This window comes from Aptenodytes patagonicus, chromosome 1 (genome assembly GCF_965638725.1).
Source record: "Aptenodytes patagonicus chromosome 1, bAptPat1.pri.cur, whole genome shotgun sequence".
Lineage (NCBI taxonomy): Eukaryota > Metazoa > Chordata > Aves > Sphenisciformes > Spheniscidae > Aptenodytes > Aptenodytes patagonicus.
This window is the reverse complement of record NC_134949.1, coordinates 33,616,656-33,632,877: the sequence shown is the minus strand read 5'-3', so window position 1 is coordinate 33,632,877 and position 16,222 is coordinate 33,616,656. Positions and strand designations below refer to the sequence as shown.

The following is a 16,222-nucleotide window of genomic DNA, read 5'->3' as shown; positions in this document are numbered from 1 at the left end:
GTAGATTCCCTGTACTTTGTCAAAGTGTTAGAAAATATTTTCAAGGCTGTTAGAGTGTACATTTTCTATACTTAACCAAAAATTTCTGTAAAGGAAAACTGGGATCTGGAAAGAAAACTTGAGTAGATTAATGCACTTAAGTTGTACTTTGAAAACTTAATGTGGCCATTGCAATATAAAATAAATAGAAATATAACATTATGACTTCATTCATTACTGTTGAGATGTCACACAGTTAGATTTTGGACCAACTTGTCAAATACCTCTACTAGTATTGCATGGCTTGTTGGAGCTGTTTAAAGGAGAGAATTTAAGATCAGATTCAGACTGGATTAAGAGGAGCTGTTGGTGAGGTAAAGTGTTGTTTGGGAGGAGTCAGGCTTTATGGGAATATTATAGAAAAGTAAAGGGGCGTTCAAAGACCTGAAGATGGTGTTACTGAAGACTGCTTTGTAAATTTTGTGATCCATAAAGGTTATTTGTCCATTAAGAATCTTAACAATTTGAAAAGGAGGCTTTCTTCTTAATTTTTTAGTCAGTGTATATTTAAAAATTCCAGTTAGTGTCTTTATCTGGGGATTATACTCACTGTGCTGCATAGTATCAGCCGTAATCTTACATGCTTTTTTATTAAATTATCTACTGAATTAGAAAATGAAGTTATCTATTACTTCTAATGAGATCAGTTGCAAATACTCCACATTCCTGTCTGGCCTTATGCAAAATCAATTTTTTTTAAATTTTGAGGTTTTTTGGTTGGGTTTTATCTGTAAAAAAAAAAAACAAACAAACCTGTATTACTAGTAGCAAACACTAAACTCACATAGTATGAGAAACCAATATAAATATACCAACTAATGTCTAAAATGGTGTTACAGGTACAACAAAGGTAATCTTGTTTTCTTTTTAGAAACAATGCAAACGCTTATGGTGCACAAGCACAGAAGGTGTTCACAAGGGTTGTCGTACTCAGCACATGCCTTTGGCTGATGGAACAGTTTGTGGCGTGGGAATGGTAAGCCTTCACATATTTCTTGGTACTTGCATATGGCAAAATGGTTGATGTAGATAAGAATGATCAGTGCTTGCTGTGTGGCAGTACTGCACCTGTAGCATACTGATTGTGTAAACGGTATCTACCTGATTTTTACCTGCAGTTTCTCTTAGTCCTGTAATGTTGTGACATAAATAACATAGGTTGTCTGTTCAGAATAATGATAAAAGTTTACAGATGCGACACTGGTTAAAAATAGGTGGAAGACCTCAGGGGAAAGCTGCCATCTCTTCTGTTTGAGAACTTCACATCACTTATAACAAGTTGGGTTTTTTCCTCATCAGTAGTGTTCCAAAGATGAATTTCCTGGAAACAAGACATCCCAAAAGTGTTTCCCCCAGTTTGTCTTGCTGAGGCTGTTTCACTGAACCAAAATGAATTAAGTACGAGTGACTCAGATACAGCACTATACTACTTTGGAAGGGGAGGGTCTTTGGATTAGTATCCTGATTCCAGTAGATATTTGTGTTGTATCTGTTTCAGACAAAGTATGAACAGTATGAAACTGTGTCAGGGGAAGTTCAGATTGGCGTTAGGAAAAGGTTCTTCACTGAGAGGCTGGTCGGTCACTGGAACAGGCTCCTCAGGGAAGCGGTCATGGCACCAACCCTGTCAGAGTTTAAGGAGCATCTGGACGATGCTCCTAGTCATATGGTTTAGTTTTAGGTAGTCCTGCAAGGAGCAGGGAGTTGGACTCGATGATCCTTATGGGTCCCTTCCAACTTCCTGCTTGAGATATCCTATGATTCTATGAAAGCATCTCTCAGTACCTCTTCATCTACTCCAGTAAGTGCCTTAGCCACACATAACTCACCGGATATTCTGTCTTGCCTATTTTAACATAATTCAGGATACTTGGATCTGTTCAGTGCTAAAAACTAGGAGCTCTCTTCTCACTTACACCCTAAATGTGTAGAACTCTACCTGGCTGTATGAGGTATGAATTGAATGCTTTGACACATAAAAAAAGAAATGCAAGCTGGACTTCCTACACCCTGCTCATTGGTTTGTTTGGTAAAGAGTGTTTGGGTGATGAGAGTTCAGCTCACTAGTTCCTCATCCGGCAGGCTGTTTTTGAGTGCAGGTCTTAATCTGTATTCTCTGATACAACCTTTCTTGGGTTTTCCATAAGGGTCATGAATATCTAATTAGTAGATATAGTCAAGGCACTTGCAGAATCTTGATAGAAAAAGTAATGATGGAGGCTAGTTGAATCCAGAGTTATCAGTGAAGATTTGAGGTTTTCAGTTTTGGATTTGTATGTAGTTTGGGAAGTGAACAGAAATTAGGTGCTTGAGTTGTTCACTGATCTAGTCTTTAGCTTCTCCATGTCTCAGTTCACCGCCAGCAAATAGAATTATTTTCTTACCTGTTGGGATTGTGAGAATAAATATTTCAGAGATTTTTCACATGCTCAGATATGACAGTGATTATCTTAAGTACGTCTGGTTTATTATGTTGAGCTGCTTTTAATAGTAGTGTGCTTTGGCAGCTTCAGTGGCTGTGAGAGCAATGTTAATTTTTTCTTCTGATAGTTTTGTAGGTTCAAAGATGATTAAAAAATATCTGGTCTAATTTCTGTGTATAATAGGCTGCTACATTTCACTCAGTTGTTACTAAATTCCCCCATTAACTTTTCATCTCTACAGATTTTTTCTTTTTCTGTATTTGGTAAGACAGTAGTAGTGAGGAATTTGAAAATACTGTCTTAGTGGATAACAATTTAGTGGGTAAACTGTCTGAAACTGTTTCTTTCTCTCTTGCAAGATTAGGAAAAGTTATTTGAAGGTTGTGGTGGAAGCTTTGCTTGATTAAATCCTATGCCTGCGGCTGGTGTTATAATGTTTAACCCTTTCTTCAGTCAATCACTGATCAGAAAGGAAGTTCATCTTTTGTATAAACTTCATGTGTAATCTTTAGTTCAATTGACTTGACTAATTTGCCAACTTCAGAGGACTTCTTTTATATAAGAATACAAAAACTTATCTTATGCAATTACTGCAGTGAAACTAGTTTTCTGTAGGAAGTGAAGAGCTAATTACAGTCATTACCTCTGAAAGATGTAAGAACGAACAGCAATTAATCTGACAAATTGTCATCTGTTCCTGTCTAATGGACAGCTCCTTTCAAGCTCAGTCAGCAAGCTTCTGTTGATGTTAATAGGAATAAGACATGGTGACTAGTTATTGTAATTAATATTTGCAGGCAAGCTAAATAAACTTATATTTGGCATTTGCAGCATTATGGCTGTGATGAATACAGAAAAGATCCATTTAAGGCATTTAATTTTAGTATCAACTTTTTAAGCTTAGATTTGACATGTGAGTTTATTTTCACAGTAATCTTTAGTTTTTCTTCAGGTTGTGTGTCTGATTAGTGGATCTTACTCTATGGACTGCTCTAACAGTCCTTTTATCTTTCCTTCCCCAAAACACAAGAAGATAGAAATCTAATAATATCAAAGACTCTCAAGTGAATGAGCAAACAGCTTTTCCTGAGTGCCTGCACTTCCTAATGGAATATCTTCTTGCCTTATGCAATCTGTCAGCGTGCACGCATTTTGAAAGAGAATTGTGTTTCTCATGGTGCACACACCTGTAGAGCTCAGTGACTTCTTAATATATTATATATAATATTAGTAGTAGGCACGGGTAGCATTTTCTTAAAACATTAAAGGGAAAATGCAGCCTAACACTTCAGTGTCTTATAGAAAATAAAGAAAATATTTTCTTGGGAATTTGAACATTTCCTGTATTAATTCTATAGAGTTAATATTATTAATTATCTAGGATTAATATTACTAAAATAGAAAACTTTCACTTTTACTTCAATTTGCTGTCTAGTCCAATTTCTTTGAGCTGATCAAACTGTACTTTGCTCATCCTAGAGTTACCTGCAAAAATTAATTATATTTTCTTGTTGGGCCTCTACTGTAGCATCTGAAAATTTCTGTTCACCTCCTCTCTTTATACATTCTGAGTGCTTAAGTCTGACAGTAGCCTACAGGTAGCGATTCTGCTGTGTCTAAGAACAGTTTCTCACTCCATTGATATTCACGTTGTGTCTCATCACTTTAGTTGCTTTTTGTTCGCCTATCTGGCTTCACAAAGATCCATAGGAAATCTAAGCTTCTGCCAGCTCTTCTAACATCACACAGACCTTCCCTGAAGCAGAGGATGCAGCCTTTAAGTTCTTTGGCCTAATTGGTGCTTCAGAGACAAAATGATAGTAAATATACCTAGACATGCCATATGTAAACATTTACTAGCTTTGCAGTGGTGAATTTCTACACACCATAGGGCTGTATTAGTTATTTCTTGAAAGTTTCTGGTGTTTTTTTGTGAGAGATATTATTAAATACAAAGGTAAACATTCCTGGATTGTCTTCCTAAATTCAGTTATATGATATAACCAGAACATAAAGTTTTTATTAAAATGTTACTTTTATTGTGTAATGAGGCACAATGACATGAAAAATATTAAGTGGTTAGTGCTTTTTCATGTGTTGTCTCTGTAATCAAAGTTACCATGGGATTATCTTCAGAATTAAGAACTATGGCATATGATTAGGTGGACGTAGCCTGCTCAGTGGATGCCACAATGAATTTCATATATACAGTTGTAACTTTTTGTTGCTATCGTATAAACTATATGTACAAATTAAAAAACATAATCACAATAAGGAAAGTATTTATATGCTGCATTGAGGACCAAGGTATCAGAGGAGGCCCCTATGTATTACGAGATATGAGAGTGTTATTTTCCATTAGGACAGAAACTGGAATGCTTTAATTGGCTCAGTTTCCTTCTCTTAACTGTCATAATTCTTGTTGCCATCACGTTCCAGGTAGGAGCTAATTTGGTGGATATTTCGGAAATGTGAACAACTTAGAGTAGATCTTTTTGCCCTGCTTCCTCTTAGGTTTTCTTGTTGCATTCCAGTCAGAAATTTCTTTGTGCTTTGAAATTTCTACAGACCAGCAGGCTCTCGGTATCATCTGTTTAAGTTATGTTTTCAATTGCTTTGTTTTCTTTTACTACCCATTTGTTTTATTTTTTTGGGAGACTACTCTATTCAAGGGTTTCTGTAGTGAGGAATTTACTTGCATTTGTACTCTGAGATAGTACAAAAGACTTCTCCTCGCACTCATAGGAGGTTTTGAAGGGTGGTTTTTTCCTTTCTTTTTGAAATTCCAAAGAAGTGAGTTTGGAGGTTTTGCCATGTTGTTCAGATCTAAATGTTTGTTCAGATTTAAAAAAACAAACAAACACAAAATAATATTAGTAGGTAGAATCCCTAGATTCACTGGATTTGTTCATAATTCTAAATCTACAGGGTACCAGTTTTCAGTGTGGTTAATGTCATTCACAGAAAATACTTAATCCCATTTTATGGAGGACCTAATTAAAAGGAGTAGTAAGCTAGTAGTATGGAAAAGAAATATCTATACCATTATGTGTTACCAAATTGGTTACAAGCCAACTGGTACACAAACTCTCCTTACACATATCCATCTCCAACTTACACCTGGATCAGAATCATGGCTTCTGTATAATGAAGCCATGCAGTTTTTAGCAGTGTAGTTTACACGATATTCAAGTAATGGTAACTCATCTGCTGGAGTTGGTGATGCTCATCTGAGCCAAAAAACCCACCTCCGAAGAAGAATCAAAGAAAATGGTGAAACCATCTATCTTCTAGGAGTGGCATTCTCAGAACAAGTCTTTTTTTGCTATGAAAGTAACAGCAAAAATACCCAATAAAGTGGGGTTTTTTAATTATTTTTTGAGGCACTCGGATCTCTGATCCTTCCTGGATTCCTGAGCAGTATACAAATATGCCCGTATTCCACTGATTCTTTGGACATGAGAAGGGAGGGGTAGGAGGTAGCTATGTGATTCTGACCCAAACTTTTCCATGTCCCGGAGCTCTCCCAGTGTTCTACATAATGGCAGTTTGCTACTTAAGCACCACTGAAAAAACAAATGTCAGAGAAGTCTGGAAAAAGCTGTTTAACAGCAAGAAGGAATCCACATGATATAAATAACAGTTTGATTGGAAAGCATGTGCCTTGTGTGTGTGTGAGAGAAATGGTTATTACTTCTATTCACTGTAGATGTATATTGTACATTGAGCCTAGTGTCTCTAAAAAACATTTAGAATAGCTAATCAAGTGAATTAAGATTTCAGCCACATAAGGAGAGGTATACAGGGACAATTGAGAATGTGGATGCAGACCAACAAAGGATTGCTTTTGATCACTAAAAGAAGTAGCAGTCTCTGATTCTGAAGTATGTTTGCTGCTCCTCAGTTGTAGGTTACTACCCATGTGTTGATTTCTTCTAAAAACCATTGCATTGCTTGAATACCTCAGAATGTAATACATGAAGATAGTTAATCTGAAAGAATAATTCATTATATGTGTATATATATGTAAAGTAAGTATCAAAACCTCATGGATTTTAACAGAGTTGGGTGATAGGGGAATATGTTAACCATCTGGGAAGCAGCAGCAGATCTGACCTTTTGAACTGTAAAAATGGAGTAAAGTGTATTTAAGGGCTCAAACCAAGAATTCTTGCTATAAACTGGGATTTTTGTAAATTACTTTTCTGATTAAATGTGATTTCAGAAAAATTAAAAGTTTTCTGTGGGGAATATATCAAGGGAGAAATAAAGTATGTAGATTTTTCCAAGGAAAAAATTGAAAATGTTGAAAAATTATTAAAATATTGTGGGTTTTGTAGATAATTAATGTCATCTGAGTAATAAATGTAGCCTTGTCTGAGAATCCATGCCACAGAGATAGAGACCTGAGATGCCATAGTTACAACTTCAGTTAGACATTTCTCCAAGCTCTATTTCTTCTCTCTGGTATACTCATTTTACTAACTGCTCTGTTTTCACTGTTATTATATGCTTTAGGCCCCACTTCTTGTCTTGGTTCTCTGAGCAATGTGCTTTCTTGACTATGTGTATTATAGGAAGAAGATGGAGAGCAGGCATAGGTCTAATGTGCAGCAAAATGTTTCCTTACATCCACCTGCAGCAGATGAGGCAGAGGGAGATCTGTAGCAGTCAAGGGAATGAATGGGAACACCCCATAGACATAAATACAGCCAGAAACAACAGCTCTGAGATCTGTGGACTGAGTGGTGGCATTCATCTGAGTGGGTGTTCTTGTCTTCACTCTCTTGCTCATGGGGTTATGTGCTGAATCTATGTAGCTTCTAAGATTCATACTCCTTTCCCAGCTCTGTGTGATTGGAATCTACTTTGAGACAGTTTATCCTCAGACCTCAGCTACAGGCCAGATGCTTTATAGTGAACTGGTCTGGTGCTGCAGCACTGCGTTTAGTGTTTATCTGTTTTGTGGCACCAGCTACGCCCATTTTCCTTTCCCGCATTCAATCCACTGCAACTTTCTCTTCCTGTGCTATTCACTAGCTTATAGTCATTCTATATATATATATATATATATATATATAGTCATCCTATATAGGATATATCCTGTCTGGATATCAGGAGTGAAGAAATTTTATTTTATAAGACAAAAAGAAATCAGAACAATAAAATTGGATATTTGGAAGGCAAAATACAGACTATCATGTCCACTTCTGCAATGCTTTGTCCTTTTCATTTTCTCCTCATACTTGTCTTCAGTGTCCAATCACCTTTCCTTTCAGAAGCACCAGCAGCTACCAGCAACATCCATGGAAACATGTTGGTGTCTGGAAATAGATGAAAAGTTTTTTTCTTGAGCTCCTTTTCTGCAAGGCTACATGGGGCTCCAACGCATGAAACTATGTCCTCATACACTGAGCATCAGTGTTTTAATTTTTGCCCCAAGATCTTAAAAAATTATGTGTATCTCTGGGAGTAGCCTGGAAAATATAGGCAGTAAGAGTGAACTTGGAGTCCTTTTCCTGCTGTGAGTCGTACCAGGCTGTGTATGAAGTACTTGATTTCAGAAGAGCTCTAGTCCTGTTCTGCGTGTATCTGTTGCTCTCCTTGATTCAGTTGAAATCGAGCATAGCCTGGCAATTAACGCTTTAACTTCTTTCAAAATTGCTTTCCTGGAAATTTAGCAAGTTCAATAAGCTATGAGATAAGTTGGAAGTACCTGAAATTAGTTTATCAAATCATAGTTTAATCCATAGGCAAGAGTCAAACTGCTTATTACAAGCAGGTGATTAATAAATACAAATCTGGGTACCTGTAGGTTCATTGATCCCAAATTTGAACCATTAACCCTCCCTCTTATCTCTGAAGATGTAATAATTACATGTTGTTTTGAGTCAGAATTTCTGCCAAACCAACTGTTGACCTTGGCTAGAGCAGAATTGCCACTTGCTGCAATCAGTATGTTTGGAATTATGAGCAATACCCACTTTACATGATGCATACATTATATTTGCCATAGCAAATGTAGGAAGAAAAATTGTTGGTGATTATATTTAAGTTTATGAAAGTTCTGTATATCAAATTATTCTCAGTGAAGCAATGATTCAAGCAAGCAGAGGAACATCTGGAATGCATCTGGTGCCAGAGTTTTCTACTGTGACTTCATCATGTTGCTTCTGTAGGAATGCAGCAGAATAATAGTTGAGACAAGTTTGTTGAATAAGCTATTAAAATCCCAGATGTGAACATGTGCTTTGCATTTTTATGGATCAAAATAATGTTGTTGTGGGTATAAAATTTCATTTTACAACTCTGTCTTTTCCTGAAATCTCCCTTCAAGTTATTGTAAATGTTCTTGTGGATGGAAGAAGAACCTAAACTTTAGGTCACTGTCCCATATTTTGATGCGGTATTCATTTTTTGAAAGGGAATTTAGAATCTTCAGCCTATAGTAGTCAAAAATTATTTCCTAAGATGCTAATGACAGTTCTTGGAAAGGCAAGGTCTTAATGTTTCCTCATATTTACCTTATGGCTGCACTATGTAAAAGTCTATCTTTTATTACTAGGTACTAGAAGGTTTCGGTACAAAGGTACCCTAAGGGCATCTTGAAAAAAGTAATAAAAACTAACAGTAAGCACTGCAGTGAGAAATCATATGCAGATATGCAGTGAAATAAAGGTGTCTTTTTGGTGTTAAGTTAAAGCATTAGTCTTAGCACCAAGCGAGTGATGATCTGGCCGGTTTGCTGGATTATTTAAATGGTTGTATGACAAGATAGATCTAGTTTTTGTTCTGTGTTTGCTTTGGTCTTGAAAATCACCTTGAATAGTCATATTCTTAGAGAAGGCATTCAGGGCTTAAAAGATATGGCCCATGTGCAAGAGTCGGTGTGACGAAGAATTATACAGGCAGGCAACTTTATTGGCAAGTTGGATTAGGAACTCAGGCAGAACTCAGAAAGGAGAATCTGATTCTGTGACACATTCCTATTTTGAGAGCAAAATGATGTTAGCATATGAGCATAAGTATCAATATAATAAAAGCATATATTAATTAGGAAAAAAATGCTTCTAGGAATTATTTTATGCAGTGATAAAACCACTGAGCAATATTTGAGTTTTGTGTCATTCAGGTATATTCAGAAAGATTGCACACATCATTTCTGTGTGTTCAGCAAAATTTGTGTTAATTGATAGTTCCTACAATAAATTTGTAACGTCATAATAACTCTTGAGAAATTCTGTGTAACATTTAAATTAGTTTTAAAAAGGGGTGGAATCCTTGAATTATTTTACCTTCTGTGTATCAGAGGTTCTTAAATTGTTTTATGTACTGGAGACTTCAGTTACTTTAAAGTCTAGAAGGGTTTCAGTAACTCGAAGCTGTTTTGTGTCACAGAGAGCAGAGGCAAAGCCTAAGCTTCGGAAATAACAAGCAGTTGAGTTGATATAATCTGTTCCAATTATTCTAGTGACTGATCCATGTATGTACTGCAGGGAAAGATGGAATAAGCCACTCCCTGTCAATACGACTAGGAGAATCCTTCCTAATGATCAGTCTAATCCTGAGTCTGCAAACAGTCTTCTAAAATAAAGAATTCTCTCTATTGTGTATGAGCACTGACCCCATGTAGTCCATCCTGCCCAGTGTCTTGTCTCCAGATGTGGGCAGTCTTTGATGCTTCAGAGGATATTTGGAGTCAAGGACAAAGTTGAGGATGCATTATCTACATAGAAGTCAGCAGGAGACATAGTGCTGACATTATAGTATCTTGTAAATATTCTATTTTAGTATGTAAACTATTCCACTATGTTGTGATCAAATATATCACTTGGGATTTTCTAAAGCATACAAGTGAATTAGAATTCCAACTGCCATAAGTCATCAATAGGATTAGTGCTGGTAATTCCTGCAGGTTCTTTGGAAAAAGTCGCACATGCACCAATCATAAGATTCTCATTTAGACTTTTTAGTCACGTACTTCTTGAGTAACCACTGAAGTGGATAAATATTTGCAGAGTCAGACTTAGATAGTAAATATTAGAAGCAAGAGATTGATCACTTGATTCTTCTGAAAAAAAATAGCTGGTAATTACAACTTTCTATAATAGTTTACAGATATGGGGTGGTGAAGTCTCATAACTGACATGACCACAACGGAATAGTCTTGCAATCTTTGTCGTCTTAATAATGTAAATCCCAGCAGATGAAATGAAAATTGCACCTTTAAGTTTTTAGTTGAAAATAGGTAGTTCTTCAGCAGGAATAAAATCTGAAGTAACACAATAGACATTGCCATGTAGTATCTTGCTCTAAGAATTATTATTTTTTAAATATTAATTCAGTTTTAATGGTAATAGTAAATTTGTTACATTAGTAGTAAATATAAAATTATTGTAAAATATAAATAAAAAATACTTTACACCTATTGTTATAGGTGTGAAAGTCTGAGTTTAAGCTTGAATCTATAGCATCGTCTTGCTTTAGCATAAACAAGGTCTTAAATGCCTGAAAATTTGTGTGCTTTTCCCGAACAATCCCACTAGCTGTCTTAGCTTTCGGGATGCTCAGAACACCCTGAATTTCTTGGTGGTTTATCATACCTTTTTACTTTTTGTATCAGCATGAATTTCCAAATTAAACTGGAAGAATCTCATACCTGCAAGATGACTGTAAATCTATTTTTGAAGTTTGTGCATGAAAACATATCAGGAATTCAAGATCAGGATTTTGAGATTCTTACATAAGCATTTGAATAAAGTGGCAAGACTTAAAGATATATGCTCTCTATGAAAGCTACCGGATGCTGAAAAGAACTCTAGGCAGCATTTTTGAAAATATGACTACTGGGTAAGATTTCTTAAAGGAATTTCAGCACTTTAGAAAATGTCCAGGCCCAGATTAAGAGCAGTGAGCTCTTAGATTTTGTTCTTTCTGTGCCTAAAATATACAGTAACCTTTTGCTTGACTTAGAAATTTTATTTTGTTTGTCAACTGTGCAGCACTGCCGCCATGGAATTTGTGTGAGCAGAGAAATGGAGACGCGTCCTGTAGATGGAGAATGGGGACCATGGGGACCTTATAGCTCATGTTCAAGAACTTGTGGAGGTGGAATCAAGAGCACCACCAGGCTGTGTAATAGACCAGAGTATGTGGGGTTTTTTTATTGTGGTTTACATTAGTGCATAATGAAGATATTACAACATAATGGATTGGTTCAAAACAAAATGAAGGTATTGTGGGTTGTGCGAGTTAGTACAAAGCACCAATAAAAATGCTTGTCTCAGCCATGTTTGAAAAGAGAGATAAGTCTACAGACTCTAATACGCAGAGAACTTTTAGATTAATCGTCTCCACTATTTCATTCATATTTATAGAGATTTCTAAAGACTTATTTTGGTAGGGTCTTTTTTTCTAGCTTTACTCTAAATGCTGGTGGTTTCTTATAACATTGAGATGCTTTCTTTGGATTAAAAGCTGCAAAAAGAAATCAGTGTGTTCCCTGCTCATCTTTTTGGTGAAACACTTGATTTGCTTTGATTTAAGGCTTTTTTTACAACATCACCACTAGTAATGCCCACAAGTTACACTGGTTACAGCAGTCTCATTTACAACTTACCTTTATAATGAGAAATTTCCATTGACCAAATAATTCAATGTGATTTCATTCTCTGTAATAAAAGTCAATGAGAACTTTACCCTTAACTTCTCCAGAAGCAGAACCATAGCTCCAGCCTGGGTAGTTTCAGCGTTTTTCTAGGAAGTCGTGTAATCTTGATATTATCAGTGGGATAAATGAACCTCAGTCAGACAACCCCAGGTTAATTTATTTTCTTTGAGTAAGAGGTGGTAGACTAGATTCCCATTAGATATGCCTCTGTCAGTCTGTAGTAACTGATAGTATCAATATGTCATTGATTTATTCTTTTTTTTCTTCCCCTGCTAATACTGAAGTGTTGTGTAGCAGAGTTTATAATAGTTAGGAAATTTATTTTAGACTTTACAGTAAATGGGCTGTTTTCCACAATTTTCCCTTCCTAGTTCTTTTGATCCCCAAACTAAAACAAATATTAGGACTACAGAAAAGAGTGTGTCAGCTCCTAACGCTGTCTCCTTTCTTTGTCACTCTGTAAAATAATAATTTCAAATTACTGAGGGAGGTGCTGCTTCTGTAAAAATAGGGCTGTAATTCCAGCTAAGTTGATGAAAGCATTAAAATTAATAATGCTTTTTCCCAGGCAAAGTAATTATAAGTGTAAGAGAAATAAAAATGTAATAGACATTAATAAACATCAGTAGCTTGATTACTACCTTCCTCAGCAGTAGTATTTTACGTGGACTTTTTATTTTCTTCACATGGGTATAAATGTATGCACAGTGCAATAGAAGACAAGAGTGTAGGGGGGAAAGTCAGTGAAAGATGGCAGAATGCTGTGTAAGGTTTTCACCTTTAGATCAGTGACTCAAGCCACTCTTCATGGAAAACAGCAATTTTAGAAACTGAGTGTGTTTTACATTTACCTATTTTTGTTAGACCAAGAAATGGAGGAAAGTACTGTGTTGGCCGCAGGATGAAATTTCGATCATGTAATACTGATTCATGTCCAAAAGGCAAAAAAGATTTCCGGGAGCAACAGTGCTCTGAATTTGATGGCAAACACTTTAACATCAATGGTCTTACATCTGCTGTTCGCTGGCTTCCAAAATACAGTGGTAGTAAGTAATTATAATTTTTTTCAATTAATGAAATAAAAATGTTACTTTAATTAAAGTTTTAAAACAGACAAGAAACCTGTTGGATTTTCTTTCCAGTTTCTATGAAAGATCGCTGTAAACTTTTTTGCCGAGTTTCTGGAACAACTTCCTACTATCAGCTGAAGGACAGAGTTGCTGATGGTACTCCCTGTGGAGCAGAAACCAATGACCTTTGTGTTCAAGGCTTATGCAGGGTATTTAAATCTAAACTTATTAATTATTAAAATCAATTTTAACAGATGGTAAAGTAGATATTAAATATTCATCCAAATAAATGTTACTGAAAATATGTAAAGCAAGATGTTTTGAATTTACTTAAGTTAATTTTAATCCCTACCAAATTAAAGATCTGGAAATTGAGGCAATTAAGTGAAGAACATGCAGTTGAATCTGAAGACCCGCAGTCTTTCCTCACTAAGCCTGATATGTGAGAGAATTAATATTGTCCAAGTAAGCAGAGAGAAACTGATCCAAAATTGGCATAAAGGGAGGAAAGAAGCATGCTGTGTGTTTATTGCTGTCATATTTCTGCTATCAAAGAAGTAAAAAAAAAAAAATCCAAGGGTAGCTAGATTATGTATTTTTTATTTCATTGCGAAGTCAGGAGGAACTGACCCTTCCCTGAAAGGGATCATTTCAGCACTCTTTGCTTAATAGCAGTTATGGAAGTGCCCTAAATTTTGTTGGGAGAAGCAAACTGATGTGTTGTAAACTCAAGACTTTTTTGTCAAGCCTGGGTTGTTTTGCTGATTGCAGTGAAACTGAGTAAATTCATGATGAGGAGAAAATGTAGCCTTTTTTATAATGTTGAATCAAGAGGAAAGAGGAAATACCAGAGAATTGTCCTCTTTATCATAATTCTAAAAAAAAAAAAGTTTAAGTAAAGATACATAAACAAAAATTTGCTTATGCTAGTTTAACCAGCATAGTCTATGTGTATTCCTTTGCTTATTTTGCAGTAATGACAGACTTTAAAAGAATTGATGACCATGTACACATACATACCGCTTTTAGGATTCCAAGACTTTTTAATGTAAATATAACTTAAAATTTATATGCTATGTTGATATTTTTATACAAAATCTTTACATACTGTTATGTATTCTTATACAGTTCTTGACATATTAAGTGTATCTGGATTGTGCATTCTTAGTACAACAGCACTATTGTGTTTTGCCCTTATATCACAGCTCCCAAAAACATAAAAGGCTTTTCATGAATTGCCAAGGAAGACCAGATATATACAGTGAATAAGAATATTTTGGGGGAGTGGGAAACTTACATTGTTTTCATTGTTTTCCATTAGGCTGAGTGACACAGGGCTATTGTGTATATATTTTTTTTTTTTTTTTTTGTAGCAAGCAGGCTGTGATCACGTTTTGAATTCCAAGGCAAGGAGAGACAAATGTGGAATCTGTGGTGGTGATAATTCTTCATGTAAGACTCTTGCAGGTACTTTCAACAGTGCTCGTTATGGTATGTTTGTTTTGGTTTTGTTTTCTTTTTTTTTTAACTCAATGTACATTTCACTATGGCTTAGAAATTGTTTTACATTTGAGGAAGTAGGATTTCAGTGTATGGTCTTTAGGGCCTCTGCCAACAAAAAATACCTGATTTTCAGTCACATGTGCCCTCTCAAGGATGCAGAGGCAAACACTGTGACACACTGACCCATTTGGGGGGGGGGGGGGAGTGGGTGGAAATCAGTCTGCTCTAAGGTCACAACCAAAGGCACAAATAAAAGATACAATGAGGGTAAAAGTACTTTAAGAGAAAGAATGCTTCCTGCTTTGCACTTTTTATTCTTTCATCTGGAACTATGCAGCTGAAGGACTTACTCCAACATCTCCTTTTGGTTGTGTAAAGAGATAGTGAGAAGTCTGTGGTGTGAGCAGCTGATGAGGTTCCTTTTTTCCTATAGTGAAAAAGATAGCCTGTGAAACGTGAGCCTTCTCTTTCCAGAGAACATGGGCAGCAACGTTTATGTTCTTTCTTTCTTCATTGGCATGTAGTGAATGAGAAACTCTTCTGAATAACTCCAGTAATTTCTATTTCTTTGATTTAGTTTCTCTAATGGAGCTACTGATAGTTCTCCTATATGTAGTCCTTTCTGGGAAGTATGGAGAGACTATTGTATGCGTGGAGCAGTGCAGTTCAGTAGTTAGAGCATAGAACATAAGGACAGAAATCTCCAGGCTAATATCAGATTCCCAAAGGCTCCTTCATGCTGCTTCACTGGTTGAAAGAGACCTCAGATGAAGTGAAAATTATACCTGGAGAGCTGCCAAATAGGGTCTTCATAGAACAAAGGAATTGCTGGTCAAAGAGGAAAGTATGCCCAGTGTCCTGCTGGATTTTTTTTCCTAGCAGAGGGCTTGTGCCAAGCAAAAAGTACCAAAAAAACTTAAAGGTGGGATACAGCTACCCTTCCCATACAAATTACACGTAACTTTTCTGGTATGTGTCTGTCCTGAGATGTTGGAAGAAAGATGCAATCAACTATTCTTAGCGATTGGATTTCTGAACATGTGGTCAAAACACTGAAGGAAAAGAATGTATTATTTTGATAATTCTGAGTAAAGGACTGTCAGTGTTCTTGTTTTCCACCACTGTGAAAGCTCTTTTTGCTTATAGGTAGCACATAAATTATATCACCAATACATATGCTACAAGTGACCATTATACTGAAACTGCCATATATACAAATATGGTTGAGACTGTCATTCTGCTGTTTATCAGCTCTGTATCATCATAGACTTATTTGCTCCTAACTGAAGTTGGAGGAAAAAAAAAAAAAACAACTTAGTTTATTATTTTGGTTTTAGACTTAGTTGAATGATTTAAATTATGTTCGAATTGTTGGATTTATAGCATATAAAAGATGATACTGAATTATACTACTGGACAGTATGCTAAACATCTGGGATTATCACTCAGCTGTGCTCAGGTAGGAGCTCAGGTAGGAGCAATGTAAACAAGAGGTTGTAGCTAGCCGATCACTAAAA

General features: G+C 36.0%; 2 protein-coding genes across 6 annotated transcripts in view; one reads left to right on the top strand and one right to left on the bottom strand.

The window, feature by feature from the left end:
- IRAK4 (interleukin 1 receptor associated kinase 4) overlaps positions 1-16,222 on the bottom strand; it is a 335,362-nt gene that overhangs the window by 122,704 nt on the left and 196,436 nt on the right. The window lies entirely within an intron of this gene.
- ADAMTS20 (ADAM metallopeptidase with thrombospondin type 1 motif 20) overlaps positions 1-16,222 on the top strand; it is a 101,772-nt gene that overhangs the window by 35,163 nt on the left and 50,387 nt on the right. For 4 of the 5 annotated variants that reach the window (XM_076331527.1, XM_076331556.1, XM_076331518.1 and 1 more), the window contains exons 11-15: positions 911-1,015; positions 11,465-11,610; positions 12,997-13,178; positions 13,275-13,411; positions 14,576-14,693. In XM_076331527.1, coding sequence (XP_076187642.1) covers positions 911-1,015; positions 11,465-11,610; positions 12,997-13,178; positions 13,275-13,411; positions 14,576-14,693 — 688 coding nt within the window. The remainder of the gene's footprint in view (positions 1-910; positions 1,016-11,464; positions 11,611-12,996; positions 13,179-13,274; positions 13,412-14,575; positions 14,694-16,222) is intronic. The other variant, XM_076331536.1, reaches the window with a different exon arrangement.